Raw genomic sequence first — 21,558 nt, 5'->3', positions numbered from 1 at the left:
GAATCTAAAAAAACCCCAAACCTGACGTATTCAAATAACTGTAATTGCCTGTTTTCTAAAATATCCATAAAAATAGAAGCAGCAAATTCCTTCGTAAATAAAAAGTTGGTGGGTTTCTTAAATTTCTGGCTAATTCTCCAATTCAAAGTCTGATGAAAGACATACAGCTTAGTTATTTTAATTAAGCAAAGGTGCAAAAAGTTTTTACTGCCATAAGAATAATAAATATTTCAAATGTTTGGATAACAAATTAGTTAAGAGAGACAGACAGACATTCTACAGGTCAGGAAACAGGCCAATCTCACATGGCCTATGGGAAGGAGAAATTTGTTTTCTGAGGTCATAATTATTTCTTATCAGATTTTCTGCACCTTCCTCTAGAGCATCTCACATTGCCTTCCAGCTGAGGAAGGCGATGGGACCGGGTAGACCACTGCCTCCAAGAAAGAGATCATTTTTAACAACCACACAACTCCTGAAGTAAAAAGTGCACTTTTAAAGACATCGGTATTTAAAGCACCAAAAGTATACACGACACAAAGCCACCACCACCGCTAGCACACCAGAGGGATGAAGGGTAAAAGGGCCCAAGATGTAACGCCACCAGTGCAGCTCAATACCCAGGGCCCATCACATTGTCCTTTGTGGGTGACACACTGGCTGTCCCTAGACCCTAGACCCAGCACGAGGGGTGATGCCCTCAACGCGAGCTCTGCTGCACCACCCTGGGGAAAGGGCAGCCAAAGAGCTGGTTGAAGCCACTTTGTTAACTGGGACTGCCTAGACACCTCAAAAAAACCTCAAACCCCATATTCAATCACATTCAAACATAGCCAACAAATTAGGATATAGAGGATTTCAGAGAGGGCAACAGAACCACCTATATCTGAAAAAGCACATATGCAAATACTTCATACTTTTTTTTTTTTTTAAGTCCCCTCCTGACTCTGCCTCAAAAATAGGCCAACAAACAAGTTTCTGAATTATCACGAGAAATACCTTCAAGTGTGGCTAGGTGAGCTGAGAGATGAAATCACATTTTTAAAGTGTACAGTTACTCATTGAATTGACATGGATAATTGTAAATGCACCGTGTTATGCAGCAACCGGAGAGGCTGGGCTGGTTTGGCTGCAGCAAACACGTCTTTATCATCAGCTTAATTACCTTGATTCTTGGATGGGAGTTTTGTGGTCAGCTGTGTGACGCATAACTGGATTTGCTATGGGTACCTGAGCCAGATTTGTTTAGGGAAGATAGGGAATTTATCATCAAGTTGTTTTTTTTTGTTTTGTGGTTGGTAGTTAAAGAAAGAAGAGTTACCTGTTCTATTCTGAAAAACAGAAACAAAAAAACCCATTGCAGTCTTAAAATTAAATTTCTGCAAGAATTTATTTCATGGATTACGTGGCAAATCCTGTTGAATGTTTGTCTTGTTTTTTTTTCCCCAAATAGAATATTTATTTTGTTAAGTAATCACTGTGCTGAAACAAAGAACATATTTCAGGGAATATATAATATATTTATACTATGGTTACACACACCTGTACGTGATATGTAAAAAGAGAGTCTCTCCCTCTTTCTCTCTCTCTCTCAATTGAATAGTCTTAGAACCAAAGAAAAGCTGTTTCAACAAATGTTTGAAATGGCTTACTTCTACCAGGTGCAACTGATAATTCTGTTAACATTTCAAACATTTCCCATTACATTATCACCACAAATGCAGTTTTTAATGTATGCAATTGGGAATATTGATTTATCAATCAATAAAATGTTTTCAGTTCCTAGTAAGTGGAAATTACCTGTTCAGCTGTAGTTTATAAAACTAAATAAAAAGTTGAAAGCTACAGAAAAAAAAAAACTTGGGATGATTTTTCTGTCATGTGAAGGCTGAAAACGTTAATGAAAACTGTTCCTCTGTGAGGAAAGGACAGTTAATTTGTAATTAATTTGTATTGCTGCTTATCTGCTGTGTCACTTGCTCAGTACCTTGATTGCAAAGGGGGACAGGTTTTTGAGCTTACCAAAAAGGAATATATTGAAGACTGCCAAAAAAGGGAAAAAATACAGGTTTCTTTGTACCTGGCACACTACTGAATCATACCAGCTGAGTCACATTCCCAGCATTATTTAGAATTAGATTCAAGCTGATTCGCTTATTCCGCTAGTGGTTGTCATATGGGAGCAAGTGCATTCATCTTTCTTGCCCTTTGCTGTTTAAAAAAAGATCCCCACTGCTTGCTTTTCTCCAAACCTCATCCGCAATCTAATAAACTATTCCACCGAATAGAAGAAAAATACGAGGTGGCAAGGCAACGGGACTCATCTCCCTGCTGAGAAAGGCGAGGAAGGAGAAAATGCCACCACTGCGCTGAGATCCGAAACAGAGTCTCAACACACAATCCTGTTCCCCATCTCACTGTGTCTGGTGCATCTTTCTGATCATGCTGAGCAAAACCTGTATAGAGTCATAGAATGGTTTGGGTTGGAAGGGACCTTTCGAGGTCATCTAGTCCAACCCCCCTGCAGCGAGCAGGGACATCTTCAACCAGATCAGGTTGCTCAGAGCCCCATTCAACCTGACCTTGAATGTTTCCAGGGATGGGGCTTCTACCACCTCTCTGGGCAACCTGAGCCAGGGTTTCACCACCCTCATGGTAAAAAAAGTCTTCCTTACATCTACTCTAAATCTCCCCTGTTTTATTTTAAAACTGTTACCCCTTGTCCTATCGCTACAGGCCCTGCTAAAAAGTTTGTCCCCATCTTTCTTACAGCCCCCCTTTATGTATTGAAAGGTCGCAGTAATGTCTCCCTGGAGCCTTCTCTTCTCCAGGCTGAACAACCCCAACTCTCTCAGCCTGTCCTCGTAGGAGAGGCATTCCAGGTGGTCCCTCTGCCAACCTGGCATTTCCCTGCCTCAGGAAACCCCACTGCATGCCATGATCTCCTGTAGATCAGGCCAGCTCCAGAGCAGCTCCCCTCAGCGACTCGCTGCGTGAATCCGGTTTGGCTCTCTTTGTCCTCAATCTCATCTCCTCTTCAACGGAGCTGTCTCCGGATGGGGGAAGTGCAGAATTCCAATGATTAGCAAATACATTCATTTTGATAACGCTCTCATCACTAATGGAGAAGTAGAACAGGTCAAGATGAATAATGTTCACAATGTCTTAACGAGCTCTATCTGCTGATTTATGCCCAATTATTTGTGAAGGAGGACAGAACTGTGCAGTGGAAGATGGTCAGCCTCTTTGCAAAGCACTCAGCAACATATTTGTGATGCGGGTGGCATGTTAGTGATAAAATTTTTATGAAATGTGCATCTCAAAACTTTGAGAATTTCATGCACAACTATTTTCAAAGAAATGCTACATTTGACTGCCTTTTTTTTTCTAGGCAAACAGCTGTTTTTTTGGTATTTTCAGTCTTGTCATATTTATCTGTGAAACTGGTAAAGTTAAGCTGCATAACACTTTCTGAAGAATTTAGCAGTAATTTATCTTTAGCATATGCTTGTCATTTCTTTTAGTGAAGGTTTTTCCAGTATTTCTTACTCTCTTAGACTAGCTTCTAAGATTTTTATCTCTCTATCTTTTCCCCATACAACAACTTAAAAGCTTTGGAAAAGAAAGGGTAAGAAACTGGGATGACAAAATAAATACAAAAATGCACTAAAGAAAGAAGATTTTAATTTCTTACCAAGTTCTTCTTCTCCATCCTGGTCCTCTATTAAGCCTACTGAGACTCCCAAATCCAGGCATTTCTTGCTATGTGCCTTTGACTTCATATGTTTTGTTAAATTTCCTTAAGAAAAAAAAATTAAAAAAAAAAATTAACTGCTCTGTGACTGTACAAATGTATAAAAATATACAATTCAACATGTCTAGATCTTATTCAGCTATATTTATAACCATCTGTATAATTCAATTTCACACTTGATAGAGCCTTGTCCCCCAGTGCAAGCTGTCAAGGGTTCTGTCAGATTCACCACCCTGAATGCCACTGTATCTCTGGCTACATTTCATTTGAGTTCTCTATTGAGATAAAACAGAATAGGATGTAAATCTTAGATGATGATGTATTTTGCACTGGTGTAAAAGATCCCTCATTTGTTTATGGCAAAGTATAAAAAAGGTTGATTCAGTCTTCAAAGTCTAGTTGACAGAAAACTACTGCTGGAAACTAAAGTTGATATCTTGCAGCTCTTTTAGTGTAATAATTTTCACTGCTGGCCTAAACAAACAGGATTAATTTTATTCAAAATCAGAGCATGAAAATATTCGATCTGAATCTCGAAAGTGAATGCATAACTGCTGAGAGGCTCCCCCAGGCTGCTCTCCCCTTCTCCTCTGGAAAGAAAATACAGCAAATATTTGGTTAAGTTAAGAGTAGACCAGAGATCTGTAAATGGTGATATTTGTGAAATGTATATTATTACAGGTAACTGCTCACTTTATATTTAAAATTCCTATTGTCTCTCAAAAAACTGTGTCTTTGAGGTATTTTGATGGGAGAAATTACAGTGGGTGAACCGGTGACTCTTCTATGGTTATGGAGGACTTTATTCCTCCTTTAAAATGAAGGTAGTAATTCACCCCACATTTTGAAATAATTGTTATGAAGCTATACGACTATATTGACTCACAAATAGCAAATTCCCCAGCTTTACATACTGCTTGAAGTTACTGGCCACACTGTCCTGTCACCAAGGGTGGTTTATCAAACATCAAGCACCCAACTTTGTGACTGACTCTGCCAGCAGTGATGGCAACAGCCAGGCATAGCAACTGCAGAAGAGGAAGTGAATCATAGACCTGCTACAATGGAAACCAAGGAGGATTTCAAATAGGCAGAACTTAATTACTTGAACTTGGCCAGCGTGCCTACTCTGCAAAAACCATAATCAGAATTTATTGAGTTCACACTCCGGCATTTCATCTTAAAGGCAACATGATGACCCAGTGTGTCTGGATGCAGCAATAGGTTTTGACACATCTAAGGACTATCCATCCCACTTTCTGCAGCACTGGGTTATTTCTTGGAAATTTTCCATCCAAATGCTGAGTAGTCTTGAACCCACTAAAAACACAAATGTTTCTGAGGTTACGGCTTGGGGGGATTATTGCTAAATGATGTTTAAAGCCAAGAAAAATTTTACTGCTTAGAATTTTTTCACTGAAAGTATTTTGGCTGTGAACATCTCCTGTCTGTTTCACTTATTTTGAGTCCTGGATCTACCACTGTTTAATATACTGCCTGCTTAAACTACGATGCCTTTAAGTGAGTGGAGTGAACAGGCTTTAAAAAGTAGGGGTCCACCTTCGAGTCTTAGAGGGGTAAGTGGAAAGCAAATCTTGTCCTTCAAGAGTATAAAAACCATTTTAATATAGTAATTTAATAAAGGCCAACTTCTTTCCCAGAGCAATTAGTTGAGTGCCAACAGGAGCACAAGATAAGTCAATGTCATACCTCCAAAAGATCACTGCTAGGGACTTAAAGTCCTGTGTTCCCATCCCCACCTAGGCTGAGCAGCTAACCAGCTCACTTGTCTCCACCTAACTTTCGTCATACTCCCACATGATTTCCCTCTTCCACTCCAATTTCTCACCCACTGTGGCATGTCACACAGTTCATTCATATAAAGATGTGATTATCAGAATAAACATACAGAAGACAAAGGAAAAGAAGGAAATGAGAAACTACAAATATTTGAAGAATTAAAAAATAAAATGTCACCGAGAGGCAACTTCTTTAGCTTATAAACAGCCAAATGTGAGAAGAAAACAATTACACTTTTCTTTCTACCTGGGTGCCACAGGATAAAAAGGATCTAAAGCTGCTGGAGATTGTCCAGAGGAGGCCACTAAATTGATGAAGGGTTTAGAGGAGAAGCCCGTATGAGGAGTGGCTGAAGTTGCTTGGTTTGTTCAGCCTGGAGAAGAGCAGACTGAGAGGAGATCTCATCGCAGTCTATAACTTCCTCACGAGGGGAAGAGGAGGGGCAGATGCTGATCTCTTCTCTTTGGTGACCAATGATAGGACCACGGGAAATGGCAGGAAGATGTGGCAGGGGAGGGTGAGGTTGGCCATGAGGAAAAGGTTCTTCAGGCAGAGGGTGGCGGAGCACTGGAACAGGCTCCCCAGGGATGTGCTCATGGCACCAAGCCTGACAATATTCCAGAAGCATTTGGCCAAGGCCCTCAGACACATGGTCTGAATCTTGGGACTGTGCTATGCAGGGACAGGAGTTGGACTCAATAATCCTTGTGGGTCCCTTCCAGCTCACAACATCCTATGATTCTATGATTCTATGAGAGTAGAAAGAAAAAAGGAGATAAATGTGCACAGAAAAGTACTCCTACCTTTAGTTTTGAAGGAAAAGTTGCAGTAATTGCAGTGGTAAGGACGGACATCTGTATGGGTGCGAATATGCTTCTTGAGCATGCTGGGTTTCTTGCAACGTATTCCACATTCTTCACAGATATATTTCCCTCTCCCTCTCCCCCGAACATACACATAATCTTCATTTGACTTGTACCTGGTAACAGTACCGTAAAAGCAAGGCAATTAGTTGCATTGGAAAATTATTCTAGTTAGAAACCCTAATCTATCAGAATTTTTAAGATAATATAATAGATGAAAATGAATGACTGACAAAACCAATCATGCTCTTTTTCCGCTCAATTTCTGCATTTATTTATTAAAGTCATACCTAGCTTTTTTTTCACCAAGTAATTATGGACTTGTTTAGCAATAACAGCATATCCTTTTTAATAAAGGTACCATTTGATACAAAGCATTTAAAGATTTCAGATTTCCTCCTTGCAACAGAGGAACATACTTTTTAGAAGTGTCAGTTCATGGAAGCAGGTTTGGGCACCATGAAGAAGCTCTAAAAGAGCACTGGATGCAGAAAAGGAACAACATTAGTTACGAAAATGGGAAAGTCTTTAAAATTCCCTATCAATGTGCTCTGGACTCAGCCTACTGGGACTGTCTCTAGATGGAAAACGTCACTCAGATTCGATAACATCCTTCGTATCTCTGCTCAAAGAGGCCAAAGGTTGGGCTTAGCTTTTGTGACCTAGTCACTGCAACGTTTGGATCTGAGCAGAGACACGTAGCAATGTTTTTTACCTGGGCAGCTGGTAGTGGCTTAACTGCTGGCCTAGACTGGATTCAAACTGGGAACCAATAAAAGGAAAGCCCTAGAGCCTGACACCAATTACCAGAATACTAAAATATGCACCATTTGTGCTCAAAATTTTTAGAAGTGTCACTGGCGCTTTTCTACTTAAAAAAACCCCAACTGTTTTATAAGATGTTGTACATGGCACAACACTGTGGCTAAAGCAACTGTTATTCATATCAGGCAACTGATTTAAAGTGTTACAGTGAATGGAGGAGGACTCTCAGTAAATATTTCCACGGCACTTTTCAAATCAGGAGTTCTCCAGCCTGCGTACACCACAGGGAACTGCCAGAGACTGCACCGCAGGCTGCTGCTTAGCCCCTGGACTATATCCTCTCTGGCCACAGTTACACAACCTGATTGCAGAATAGGTATAATTTATCACGTAAGAGAAATATAGGAAAAGAATTTACATCTATGGCTCTATCTAGCTGCCTTTACTGCTGATTAATGTTCGTCCTTTGGAAAAAGAAAGAAATGAATCGCCTACTGCCTACTGTTCTTTATTTCATTACCCTTCCTTGTAACTCTCATGGCTCCATACTTCTGATGACTTTCCATTTTTCTTGGAAACATAAACCAACATTCACAGACCACACTATGGGAACCGTTATTTAAAATAAATCAAACAGGAAAGCAACATCTCTGCGAAGTCTAGAATCAAGGAAATAATATCTTCCCAATGATATCTAATATACAAAATACAATACTTGCCCTCCATCAAATATTTTAACTCTTCTTGGTTCAGTTTTGACAAAGGAATTTTCTTTATTGTGCTCAGTGCTTGATTCAGAGTTTTCCTTGTTGCTGAATTCGGTTACAGCCATTTTTTTTCGATTTAATGCTCTCTGAAAGAAAACGAAATATGCATGTCATTAGAATTTGTATCTTCCATATGCCATTCAAACCTGCAAATTCTGATGAATAAAATCACCATAAAAGCCACGATTCTAATAACTGATTTTTAAGAAATGTTAAGACGTGTGAAACAAAAAATATATTTTGCTAAACTTCTCTACTCTGCATTGACTATTGGTGAACTGGAAAATCTATAGGAGATGACAGCACTGTAGGAAACCAGGAATGCTCTGAATCTTCTGGGAAGGTGAAGGTGATGTTTTTTAGCTCACAGATTGCCTTTTGCAGAGCAAAGATGTTTACAATGAAACTCAGCTGCTTCCTGAAGGGCTGCAGCTTCACTCCTCTGCCCTTGACACAGCAACAGGACCTTACAGACGGGGCTCTGCAGCTGCATGATACACTGTCCCTCAAATTTGACAAAAAAGGGGAAACTTCAGTGCACAACCAGTTATCCGTGCTTTTTCCCCACTGCTCGGGTCCTGATGTTTCAGTAGCACATCCCCAGCTCGAGTTGCCTGGTGTGTCCCACAGCAGGGGAGGGAAGAGCTGCCCTGACTCCTCTCCATCCCATGGCTGGGGGTCCAGGGTCTCATCCCCCAACCCATGAACCAGCAGCAGGAGCTGCTCTCCCATGGCACAGCAAAAAGGAGAAGGGTGGGAAGGAGGGGTGTACCAAGGGGAGATACTAACAGATAATGTTTCTGATTGCTAGTATTTTTCAAAAAAGCTACCCATTTTGACTGTTCCCAATTTGGTAAGGTTATTAACAGGGGCTCCAGAACCCTTCCAAAGAAGGACGCCACACTTAATTCCCACTGTCAGACCAAATCACAAGAAAAACAGTACCAGTTGTCAAGCAGAACAATGCATTTGTTCTGAACAGAACAAAAAAATACGTTTCTCCATTTCCCCTGATCATTAATTAACGATTTTTTTTTTTTTTAAAGGAGAATGAGTTCCCCCAACATTTGCCAATTAAAATCTACTCCTTCCAAGTCTAGGATATTTATAAAAACGGGCAACAATGAAGGAATGATCCAATTAGCCAGCAATTATTACTGCTGTATTTATAAACTGTTCTACCCACGTAGCTGGAACACTTACCACATTTGCTCATATTGATAAGTGAATAAAATGATGAGAGAGGAAAAAAGAGTCTGGCCTTATGTTTTCTACTCATTATAAAATCTAATGCTGTAAGCTTGTGAATTTTTGGCAAGAAGAATGACTTCACTGGCTGACTTAAAATGACTGATTAATTACTCTAGTCGTTACATATATTGAAGGGTGACATCATTCTGGCAGCTGGTCCTTGCCCATAGTCCTCCATGCAGTCTCAGCCACCACCTTTACTTTCCACCTGGTGAGGAATGTGTCTGATGAGGAATTAACAGAGATCAGAGGAAAAACATCTTCCTATTCAATTCAAAGCCTTGGGAATCCACAGAGGCTGCCAGTTCTACTCCAATCCATACGCCTTTATGCAGCCCTCTGATTGATTTGGGCTGGATTTTCAAATATCTGAGGCAGTTCTACTAAAGCAGAGATGACAACTCTGCCTGCATGTAGGAAGAAAGAAATTTCACCCTGCATGTTTTAACAGCATTCACACAAGGTGAAAGGAGATGATGTTCTGGATAAGAAATATCAGAAATGGAGCCTACTCCTGTAATTGCAACTCAGCCGCGTTGTAATTCCTAGACACTACCTGGCACATGAATTGCTTTTGTTTCCACTGCAAACAAAGAGTAACAAGGTGACATTTGTAATTCAACAAGAAAAGAGTAGTGGAAAATACAGAATACATACAATAAACCAAACACCACACGTAAATATTCCCAGCAGCTGGAATAATGCAAACTTCAAAGTGCCTGATCTTTCAGTCCTAAATACTAAGTATTCTTTCCAGATTTAATTTTCAAGAATGAAAAGACAAAAGAAAAAAAAAAAAAAAAAGAATTCCAGAAGTATTTGGCCCATGTTGTTATCCAAACTCTGGTGAAACAGCTTTATAATAAATTGTATATTCACAAAAGCACCTAAAGAGCAAAAACTAACACAAGGCTTAATACCTCTGGATTCTACCCCCATCCCTTTTTTTTTTAAACACATCTATGTAGAGACATAAGACAGCCTAACATAGGTGTTCAAACTACTATTTACCTCCCACTGATGTACTTTAATTTACTGGTTATATGCTATTTTAGCAGTTGTTTCAATGTCTTAAACATGCAAAATGCTGCTATCACGGAGATGCTCTAACAGAAACACTGAGATCCTGCCACAGAAATCTATAGAAAAGCTCACTGACAAGGAAAAAAACAGTCTTTACAGTTTTTATGAAAAATTCCAAACTGATGCTGAATTGAGCAGCCAGTCTCTAAGGAGCATAGGTTTCTCGTGTGGAAATCCTTTAACATACCTCACCTAAAATCCCTAAAAACCCCACACATAATGGCGGCAAGAGAAGAAAACCAGCAGCACTGTAGAATGGTCCTCTCCACGATTACTTATGCCTTCCATTTCTAACACAGTCTTCTCTCTCTCCTCCCATAAAGACAAGGACCATGATTCATTTCTACTTTACTCATTTTGCTCCAATTTAACTCCACTGTCTTCAATTACTGGTATAAAACTGGAAAAAACCCCTGCTCTTAGGGCTGCCCAGAGACCAGAGTTCAATAGATACTTCTGGTACAACATCCCTTGGAAAAAAAAAAAACAAACCATGCTCGCAGCCTGAATCATCAAAGTTATAAATTTCAGATTAGAATATTCATTAAACATTTTTCCCCACTGGCACATAGCCACTTGAGGAAAATGTTTTTAATATCTTTAAACTTTTACTAGTTTACACATAAAAATCTTCTGTATTTAACTACTTTCCAGTGGTGAGCTGGACTGTTGTGGCTGTGGACTGTTGTGTTTTCTCATCCAAGAAAGGAAAGCTTTCCAGTTAGGAGAAACTTTCCATTCTTCAGCCTATTCTTGCCCAAAAATCTTCACCCTGGAATACTGTACACATTTACTGATTCACTTCAGAGAAGGGAGCCCAGATCAATGAGGAGGCTTGAGAAAGGGCTCCTGATACAACACCAATGACTTCAGGGAAGGAAAACTGGTGAAAAATAATAAGAAATAGAACAATAACATTAAAAGAGCAGGGAGATAAAACAAGCCTTTCCATGCAGGTGAACCTCCTGTTCCATTTTAATGGGCTGTGCTCATTCCAGGAGCTTCTTTCACAATAATACCATTCTGTGGTTTGTTCTCTGAATCACTGGAATGTGGTAACTTCACCTATTGCCTCTGAGCAGCGAATTGTGAAGAGCAAACAAAGTCCTGGGGTTCCTTATTGTTTGCATTTTGTTCACATGTCTCTTCATTTCCCATGGCGTCTATTGTTGAAAGAATTGCCTTTTTGGTGACAGTGATTAGCAGCAGTTATGCAGCAGCATGAGATCTCTGTAAACATGACTTAGTTCTGGGGGCAACCCCAGGAACAGTTCGGGAAGTCGCTTTATCTCTGTGAGAATATCAGCAGTTAAAGCCCCACGAGCAGAATATGCCAAATCACTCTGGAAAAGGCTATGACTCTGAGAGAGGAGATGAGGCATAACAGTGCTGCATTTTTATTATTATTTGTAAATTGGATTATAGTAGCACTTAAAGCTCTCTGTTAGGTCAGGGTTAAAATGTTCAAACCACTTAGGCAAATACAATCCCCAGAGACTTGCAATGTGGCTCCTGAAGGAACTCAGGACCTCACCAAGCTTTTAAGAAGGAAATAAATCAAATTTTTTTTTTTGAGAATTATTTCCTAAGCTCTTTGTTGACTCTCTTTTTTTTTCCAATGGAATATTAATTTCCATAAGGACCTCCAACATTCCCCATCCTCAGCCTCAACCAGAAAAAAAGAGAATTAAGAGAATTACTGAGCATGAACTGAATGAGGCATTTCAGTTTTTGCTTTCTTTAAACGTGGCTTCTCTGAGGAAGTTTCTAAGTTGGCATCGGCTATTCCATTACCAGTGTCTAACTGGAGACTGGTAATACAGAGGTATATTGTAACAGCATCATCATTATCCTGGAAAGCAGCTGAAATCCCACTGCCTGAGTCATTAAAAGAGAAAGCAGACAAACTCTGGAGGTTTTAGGTCATATCAGGTCCTTGAAATTTTTAACTTCTGTCATCCTATACCTTGCTCGTACCATCTGAGACACCAATTAAACTTTAATTGCTGCGTTCTCACTGCATTTTCTTCCTTCATAACGGCTCCAAGTTAAAACCTGTAAACCAGCCGCAAGCAGAGCTTAAGAACTCTTCATTTCCACCATGCTCGCGAGCTTCATTCAAAATGCCAGCAAAAAAGACTGAAGGAAGATTACTAACTGTAGTTCTTTTGTGGCAGAAGCACTGTAAATGTACCTGACAGCTGCCTATTACAGCATTTAAGTACTCCTAGAGTGTTTAAAAGGGCGCTGTCAAAATATTTTTCAAAATATTATTACCCATTATTTATATTCTAAACAGAATTTGTTAGTAGACAAAATTTGCTCTTCGAGAGGCACACGGTAGCTTTGTTACCAGAGAGTTTCTTCTGATACACTGTTCTTTAAAAAGAAAACAAACACGAGTCAACGACATAACTGATGTGAGACTTGCCTTCGAAAGAATTGCTCAACTAGGTACAATGAAAAAAGCTAAACCTTCAAATCCTTTTTAAAAATAAATAAATAAATAAATAAAATGATCACTACTTAAGTTCATCTCATGAAGTGTATGAGGAAGCAGCCTGAGAAAGGCAATATGAGTTTAAACAAAGGCAGTACACGAATATGGAAGCAAGGATCCAAATCAGTCCGAGCACTAACACAAAGCCAGCAGCCTGTATGTATTTTCCGCACAAAAAGTTACAGATAAAGTTTTGACCTCCCATGTCAATGTTAGCAAAGTCTCCCATTGATTTCAGGAGGACCCGGTTCAACTCTACCACTCTTCTGGCCTCAGGGGTTTCAGTGTACCTTCTTGACTTCCCCTTGTAATTCCAAAACGATTTCTTCCTCTTAAACAGAGTTTCTCATCCTATTGCTCTTTTCCCCACTGACGACTCTGTATCTTTGAGCAAAACATTTAGCAAACACAGAAACACCCCAGGGTGACCTCTGATAGCCACAGTCTCTATCACCCAGCATCCACAGAAATACATGTCTTCTCACAAGGATTCTCTAGAGCGACTGCTGGCCCTACGGACCCCCATTCCCAACCCCGTGCCCAGAAGGTTTTGCTGATGGCAGACTACAGGATTAGGACAAGTTACGATTGCTTTTACCCCCCAACAAAAGGTTTCCATGTCCTGAAGGACTCTGGAGAAAGGCAGCTCCATGGCTAATGCCCCATTTTTGCCAACTCCAAAGAGAAGTTCGGCATCGAAGACACGATGTACACAGCAAAGAGGAAAGAAGAGTGTGAAACCATGTTGTACGCTGAGGATTTCTTCTAAAAGCCTTATGGCTTCACTAGATGGGTGTGGTGGGTTGACCCTGGCTGGATGCCAGATGCTCACCAAAGCCCACTCCATCATCTTCCTCAAGCTACTAATACAAAACACAGCACTCTGAGGGCTGCTATGGGGAAAATCAACTCCATCTCAGCCAGACCCAATACAATGGGACAATAAAAGCTAGTACTGGATCCTTTAAATAGACATGGCCACCTTTTGCCATACCACAGGGCAAAGAGCCACCATTAACCCATTCACAGAGGTGGTTCAGTTACTAAGGAACCATGGTGAGCAGGTCAAGGGAGGTGATTCTCCCTCTCTACTCTGCTCTTGTAAGGCCCCACCTGCAGTGCTGCGTCCAGTTCTGGAGCCCCCAAAACAAGAGAGACATGGAGGAGCTAGAACGAGTCCAGAGGAGGCCACGAGGATGATGCGAGGGCTGGAGCACCTCTGCTGTGAGGACAGGCTGAGAGAGTTGGGGCTGTTCAGCCTGGAGAAGAGAAGGTTCCGGGGAGATCTTATAGCGGCCTCCCAGTACCTGAAGGGGCTACAAGAAAGCTGGGGAGGGACTTTTCATAAGGGCAGTTAATGATAGAACAAGGGGAAATGGCTCTAAACTGGAAGAGGGGAGGTTTAGATTAGATCTGAGGAAGAAATTCTTTCCTGTGAGGATGGTCAGACACTGGAACAGGTTGCCTAGAGAAGCTGTGGATGCTCCTCCCTGGGAGGGTTCAAGGCCAAGTTGGATGAGGCTTTGAGCAACCTGGTCTAGTGGAAGGTGTCCCTGCTGATGGCAGGGGGGTTGGAGCTGGATGAGCTTTAAGGTCCCTTCCAATCCAAACCATTCCATGATTCTATGAACACCAAATCCAACACAAACCAGCACAGCTTTGTACAAAACAAAATTGTCCAGTGGGTGAAATCCTGATCACACGTGCGCAGCCGAGACAGTGAAGGAAATAACAAGTGATTGCTTCTCTCTGCCACATCGGGCTCCAGACTGACATAGTGTTTTCTGCAGGTCACAAACACTGCCTGGAGTATATTCCACTGCACAAGATTTAACGTCATCTTTGGAGCCATATTGAGCCAAGAAGTTGTCAGTGTTTTCATGGCAGCTGTAATTTTGGTTTAAACCTGGCTATTTTTGTCATTATTTCACACCACTGATGAACCTAGGTGGGAGAGAGGGAAGCGGTACACTGCTCCTCTCACAGTTAGATGATCAGTGATGGTGAAAAGTATTTCCATAGTGTATCCATGGACACCTGTTCAGGCTGAGCACTCTTTTTATAACAGAAAATACCATCTGACTTTTAAGGCAAAATACGCAATTATGATCTTAAATTAACCTGTTTTAAGCTAAAAGAGTTTAACAAATATTTATATCAGAATTATTTTTGTTCCACCCTTTGCATTAAAAAAATAGCCAATCGTGTTCCTGCCACAATAAAGACGTTGTATATAGATTTAAATCCAGGAACTAATTTCCATGAAAAGCGATAAATCCTTACGAGCAGGTTCCTTAATGGAATTACTTAAGATCTTTTTAGTAGTTTGATCCAGCATAACTAAAATAAATAAGCACATATATTAGGCATGTCAGGCATATTACGTTCTCTAAAACATGAACAAGCACGATTTTCAAAGCCAACCCTCTGTAAATGGTCAGTACACACATCAAGCATGGCTTAAGTACCTTGGTTAAGCTGTTCTTCCACTTGCTTGAATAGACCAATACATCAGATCTGGGGTGAGAAGTTCTTGCTTGAGTGTAGAGCGGTTTTTCAACTTTTTGTTTTGAATTGAGGAGGGAGAGAGCTACTTTTGTCGACAAACCAAGAGGATTGGGATTGTTGGGACTAATGGTCCAGGTAGAATAGGCTGAGATTTTCTGATCGTTTTGCAGCAGATGCAATGGTTTTCTCTTCAGGAGGTAACACCAGGTAAAACTTGTTGAGGTCTTGAGGCTTGGAAATGACAACCTCTGCATTTCTCCTGTGTTCATGGCAGCCAACATAGTTACAGGATTTGCTTGCCCCTGGCTATTGATTTGTTTGCTCTCACTGCTGTTACTTGGGGACCTTCTTTCTTGACTGCTGCTTACAGCCTTGAGAAGAGAACTCTCATTATTCACTGGAGACAATTCAGATGGTTTTCTAACTACAGACACTGGTGATGCTGAAGACTGATGGTCTTCAGATTCTGGTGACTCCTTTCGGGTCTCTGAAACCCCAGTGTCAGAGGAATGACAGTCAGGCAACAGCAGGTCTGAAGTACCAGCTTTGCTGCTTTTTTCATGCTGTGCAACACCATCAGGATCTAAGAGGTGATTTTCAAGAGGCTCTGTGGTGCAAACCTGCCTTACCAAAACTGGTTTCTTCTGCTTACTAGTAGGGTCATTAGATCTAACGTTCAGTGAATGCAATGGTCTAGCATCTGTCACGCAAGCAGCTCCACTCTCATCTTTAACACGTTTTTGCTGTTTCTCCATGGCAATATCTAAACTGTTGGCTGGGGAAAGCATTCGTTTACTTGAAGCTGTAGCTTCTTGTTGAGGGAAGAGTCCGCTAACTGGCACTTTCTGAATAATGTTCAAAGAGCTTGACAAAGGTGAATTTCTGGTTCCACTTTCTGGTAGTGAATTTTCAAATTCAAACGAATTTGGCAAAGTCCTCTGATGATCTTTGTGAGATTTTGGCAGTTGAGTTTTGCCTTCAAGTGTTGGCACTGTTGCAACATTTGTTTTGCAAACAGATGGATTGACCTGATCCTGGGTCACTAAAATGTGAGGAAGGGGTGTAACAGTTGCAAAGCCATAGGATGGCATACTGCTGTGAATACGGACGGGAACCACGAAAGGAGGAATCTGGTGCACTTGACTGCTGCAGTTATTTGGGACAATTTGCTTTAGAGGAGGCACAGAGTATGGATTAGACACGTCCGACAGTTTAGTCTGCAATTCAAAAGAGGATGTGTTCTGGTCCACCCCAACTTGACTTGGAACTGTCTGAGTTGATAAAGTATTTTTTAGTAATTTAGAAGAGTATGGCTGACCTATATGTAATGTTTTAACTTGAAGTTGATATTTTGGAGCAAAACAATCCTTCTTTTCCTCGGGATGACAAGAAAGTAGGTACGTGCTCACTTGTTCCCCTTGGGCTGATGGTTTGGTCGATGTCTGGGAAAGCTGATGTGTTGAGGATGGCTGTCCTTTATTATTCAACACGCGATCTAGAGGCTGCTGAACTGAAGACAGGGTAACAGGGTTACAATTCTGAATTGCTGAGTGAGGAGGCCTGGAGTGAGACTGTGAATGCTGAGTACTTGAAGGAAACTCTACCAAAGATTTGCTGGAGGTCTGCAGCCTGTGCAATGGCACTGTGGGCACATCCGTAGCGTGAGCTGTTTGAAATGAGGAAGTCGATTGAACTTGAGGCTGATGACTTTCTGGAGCAATATTTAAAGATATCTGTCTTACAAATGGCCCCCTTCTCCTTTCTAGCAGAGGCACGTGCCCAGTAACTCCATTTGCAGATGATGCTTTTGGAGCAGCTATCTCTACGAGCGAGGCAGGTCTTGAGGGAGACATGCTCCCACAGTCAAAAGACTTACTCCTGTAGTCCACAACCTCCATTGACGGCTGCGTGCAGCTAATCTGCTCCGAGGCGGCACGTCTCATTTCCCTGCAGTGAGGGCCAGGCACAGCCAGCGCGTGTGAGCCAGCGGGAATCAAGAGGAACTCTGACGACTTGCTAACAGGTTCTGCTTTGGAAGGGTTCTCAGCCTTCAAAGTTTCATCTTTATCGAGTGAAGCTGAGAAACTGGAGGCATGAGATAAACTACTCTCCCGACTTAGGCTTCTGGAAAGCGTGGAGTCAACACTTGACTCGGCAGATGAATGCTCCATTTCAGCCAAGCGAATTCTTTTCTTCTTTGGTGGAAGCTTTTCTGTTGGCAGTTTTGACAGCGTTTCGCTGCGCTGTGGCCAATTAAACCTTTCTGTCTTTTCCTGATCGCTGCATTGGTTTTCTTGGTCCCTGTCTGGTTCTTCTGTGACCAGTATTTCAGGAACCTGGATGTTATGCTGACGAACAAGTCTCGACGGCTGAAGCGGTGCGCTTCTCTCATTAGAAACTATTTGGCTTCCCTGAACGTCCCCTCTAGGTGCTTCTGACGACAGAGGTTGATGATGTTGGGGACTATTCAGATGAGAGTGTCTGTCCTCCTGGATGACAATCGTATTCACGGAGCGGTGCTTCGCAACCTTGTTGGGCTCTTGAGAAGAAACTGGTGATACTCTTTCAAACGACTCTGATTTCTCAAATGAGCTGTTTCTGCTCAGTGAATTGGTGTGCTGTATTACTGAAATGCCAGTCCCTTGTCTCTTCAACTCCACCTTCTCTTGCACAACTGAACTTGGCTGCTTTTCAATGAGCGGAGCCATCTTTGGCTCAGTAGTCTGATCTGTACCTCGAGCCACAAGCTGAATTTGGGAACTCTGAAGTAGAAGGTTGCTTGGCTGTTGTGATCCCACCACTGTTGTCGCACTGTGTTTCGACAGACTGGAAGAATTTGCTGGCTTGCTTTGGACTTCTGCGTTCTTTGATGGTATGCTTGTATCGTTTTGCTGAGGGTCATCGTCATCACCAACACTTTTCATTTTCCTCCTTTTCCTTATCTGGGGTGTCTGCTCCCAGACGCCAGTTGAAGTAGTGACTCTGTAGTGTAGAATTTGAGGCTGTGTACTATTTGGAACATTTTTATGCTCAGGCTCTCGGATTGCTGCTTTAGTTTTAGGTCCATGCAACTCTGAACAATAAAATTTCTTGTGGTTTTCAAAATTTTCCAGTTTTCTATACCTGTTTCTGCAGGTTTCACACTCAAACATTGTTCCTCGCACCTGAGGGGACTTCTTTGTTTTTTCTAAACTTGATGCCTGTGCTAGGGACTTACTCCTTTGCAATAAAGATTCATTTGATAAATTACACCCCAGATAACTTTCTTCTGGAGGTCGCACTGGTCCCAGAATTTGGTTTTCGCCAGTAGAAGAATCTTCTATTGCTGCCTGTCTAACAAGGGGCCGAGGATGTCCGCCTTGGTTCAGTGGAGTAGCAGGTCCAGATACAAAAACATCATCGTATAAGGAGCCAATTTTATCATCAAATGACTGACTTCCTCGAAGGGGATGAGGGGGAGGTATTACATTTGGAGGTACTGCTGAGTAACTGGTAGTAGGCATGGAATTACTTCGTGTTATAGGTAAACAGTCAAGGGATGGTACAGAAAGAAGGAAAACTTGCTTTGATTTCTCAGTGGGTGTGAAAGGAGACTTTGGTATATCAGAGCTTGAGCTAGTTCTTCTTCCCATGGGCTTTAAATCAAACTGGAAAGAGTCTTTAAATATGTAGGATTTTGGTGAATCTATGCTTCCCCTTCTTGAAAGAGATGTTCTTCTTGGTTTCACACTATCTAACTGTTTGTCATCCACAACAGCTTCATTATCAGAAATTAACTTTGAGATCCGCTCCTCAAGGGTTTTTGTCGCCATGGGAGGTCGCATTTGGCCTGAGAGAATCAGGTTTTTTTCAGAACAAACAGTCTGTACCACTGATGCTACCACACCGCTTCCTCGTGGCACACAGGGCAGATTTTTATTTGGATCTTTCTCAGAGGTCAGCAATCCTCTTACAAAAGGAGCTGGTGGGCTCATCGTTTGATCGGCACTTTCAGAACGAGAAAAATAACCAGAATCAGTACTACCCAAACTTCTAGGGCTCAACAGACTTTTTCCTTGCTGATCTTGGGAACCTTCGGTTGCCTGTTGTCTCTGGAGCTGAGCATGCACTGTTCCTACTGCAGACCCCAGCTGTTCCTCTGACAGGCCCATTTCTACTTTCTGATGTTGCTTTATGTCACTCTCCTTGAACGAGGCTGTGTGTGTTACGTTTGACTGGAGAGTTGTCACTTTAAAATCTCCTTTTCTCTGTGCTGCTGCAAGCTCGGGTGCTGGTTCTGTTACTTTGGGGCTATCAGCCCTTAATGGAGAAACATTTACAGGATGAACTACAACTTTTGGTAAAGCTGCCCTTACTTGAGGTTCTGTATCATGTAATGAAGAGTCACCTGGTAGACAGTCTGGGTTGCTGAGTGGAATAGGACTTCCTTTCCTTAATGTTTCTGCACTCGAAATGACTTTCACTATTTGTGTGGGTTCCAGTTCTTGATCATCTTGTCTTTCATCAGCAGTGCCCTCATCCTCACTTTCACCGCTTTCTTCCACGTCTGAATGAATGCTAAGTGCTTTGTCTGAGTCATGAGACAAGAAGAGGCCACCTGAATCTGGTTGTAGGACAAGTCCAAGTTTGATAGCATGCGCATGAGATTTTTTGTGCTTGTACAGATTGCTTTTGGTTTTAAATGAAAACCCACACGTCACACAAGGATACGGTCGCTCTCCAGTATGGGATCGGATGTGCTTTTGGAGAACGCTGGGCTTGGCACAGGCCCGGTTGCAATACTCACAGACGTATTTCCCTAGTTTTTTAGGCTTCTGGTCTTTCAAGAGGTTACATATTTGTTCTACACCGTGGTTTACAACTGAAGCTATCTGGGCTGAATTATACATGGGACCTATAGACAAGTGTGTTGAACTCGATGTGCTAATTGACAAAGGTGAAGATGAACTAGCTACTAACTGGTTTTGAGGAAAAACCTGAGTTACAGTGGAAGATGAGGTGGGAACAACAGATGAAGTTACCGCAATGCTGTATATCTGCTGGAGCTTGGGGTTTTCTTGACTCTGCTGTTGCACCAGCGACCTAGTGAAACTTGGACACATAACAACCTGGTGATTTTGTTGACTAGCTTTAGTAATAAGATCTTGCGACTGAGAAACCGATTGGCCTTGTGCTTGTCCAGTCTTGGCTGTTGCTGCTACATGCACATTGTTTAACGTACACGGGTAATAGTGAGGTCCAGCTGCAAATTCATGCTGTGACAAAGCGGACTGATTTTGAACGCTCATTGTATTGGACGTGAGACTAGAAGAGGTGCTTACAGTTTTATTTGGTCTCAGTTTCTCTATCTGCATCCCATAAGGGGGGCACTCTTGTGCTAAGGTGTTCAGTTCAGGCTCCATAGCTTTTAATAAGACATCGAATGCGGTACGTGTACATGGGGATGACGTACTGCAATCAACAAAATTAATACATTCATTACTGTCAGTCTTTGTTTTACTTGATGAGGAGTTTGAGAGAGACTTCTTCTCTGGTGAGTTCAGTTGGTTTGCATCAGTATCCTCCACTGCCCGTTTACCCAAATCTAAGGACTGATGCGTCAACGAAAGCTTTGTCTGCATTGATGTCTCAGATTTGGTTGTTTCAACACTTATCTCACTACTAAGCGCTCCCCCGTTCTGTTTGGTACATTGATTTCCATTTTGCACGGGCGGGTGATCCTGTGCCGTGGCGTGTTCCGAGGCATCCAAAAGAGCTTTTAGTGGTGATGGGTCTACATTTTGCTTAACCTTGGCTTCGGCAGGGCTTCTTAAAGGCGATTTTGGTATTTTCTTTAGGTGGTTTTCAGTCACAATCTTTTTTCTTTTCACACCCTTAACTGTATCTTGGGTTCCTCTAGTACCAGCATCGGTGATTTCTATTAAAACACAAAGAGAACAAAAAAGAATATTAAAACTGGATAATGCAGTATAGTTTTATTTACACCATTTTATCATGTCTAAGTTTCAACAGTAAGCCCTGGGGCAACAGGACTGTCCATTTCTCCAGCCTCCAATATTTTTTCTAGCAGTAAATGTATCTTTGTGAAGATCTATGTTGTTTTCATCTAAAAAGAGCAATGCTTTCTAACTGATGTTGTAAGACATTACAAAAGTAATTCATTATAGGAAAAGCTTCAAAGGAAATGTAAGAAAGGAAAAGCTACTGAAAGAATATTTTAACATTTATAGCAACTCCTTTTCAGATAAAGTAAAAAGAAACCTCTCT

The 21,558-nt window shown here is 41.5% G+C and overlaps 1 protein-coding gene across 1 annotated transcript in view; it reads right to left on the bottom strand.

Moving 5' to 3' along the window:
- Window positions 1–21,558, bottom strand: part of HIVEP1 (HIVEP zinc finger 1) — a gene marked incomplete at its 3' end in the record, with an annotated part of 75,159 nt that overhangs the window by 9,632 nt on the left and 43,969 nt on the right. Inside the window, exons 4-7 of the mRNA XM_010169786.2 lie at window positions 15,252–21,208; window positions 7,902–8,035; window positions 6,358–6,533; window positions 3,695–3,799 (exon numbers count right to left, since the gene is read on the bottom strand). Coding sequence (XP_010168088.2) covers window positions 3,695–3,799; window positions 6,358–6,533; window positions 7,902–8,035; window positions 15,252–21,208 — 6,372 coding nt within the window. The remainder of the gene's footprint in view (window positions 1–3,694; window positions 3,800–6,357; window positions 6,534–7,901; window positions 8,036–15,251; window positions 21,209–21,558) is intronic.

The sequence above is a fragment of the Antrostomus carolinensis genome, unplaced genomic scaffold (genome assembly GCF_000700745.2).
Source record: "Antrostomus carolinensis isolate BGI_N321 unplaced genomic scaffold, ASM70074v2 scaffold2336, whole genome shotgun sequence".
Taxonomy (NCBI): domain Eukaryota; kingdom Metazoa; phylum Chordata; class Aves; order Caprimulgiformes; family Caprimulgidae; genus Antrostomus; species Antrostomus carolinensis.
This window is presented reverse-complemented; position numbering and strand designations above follow the sequence as displayed.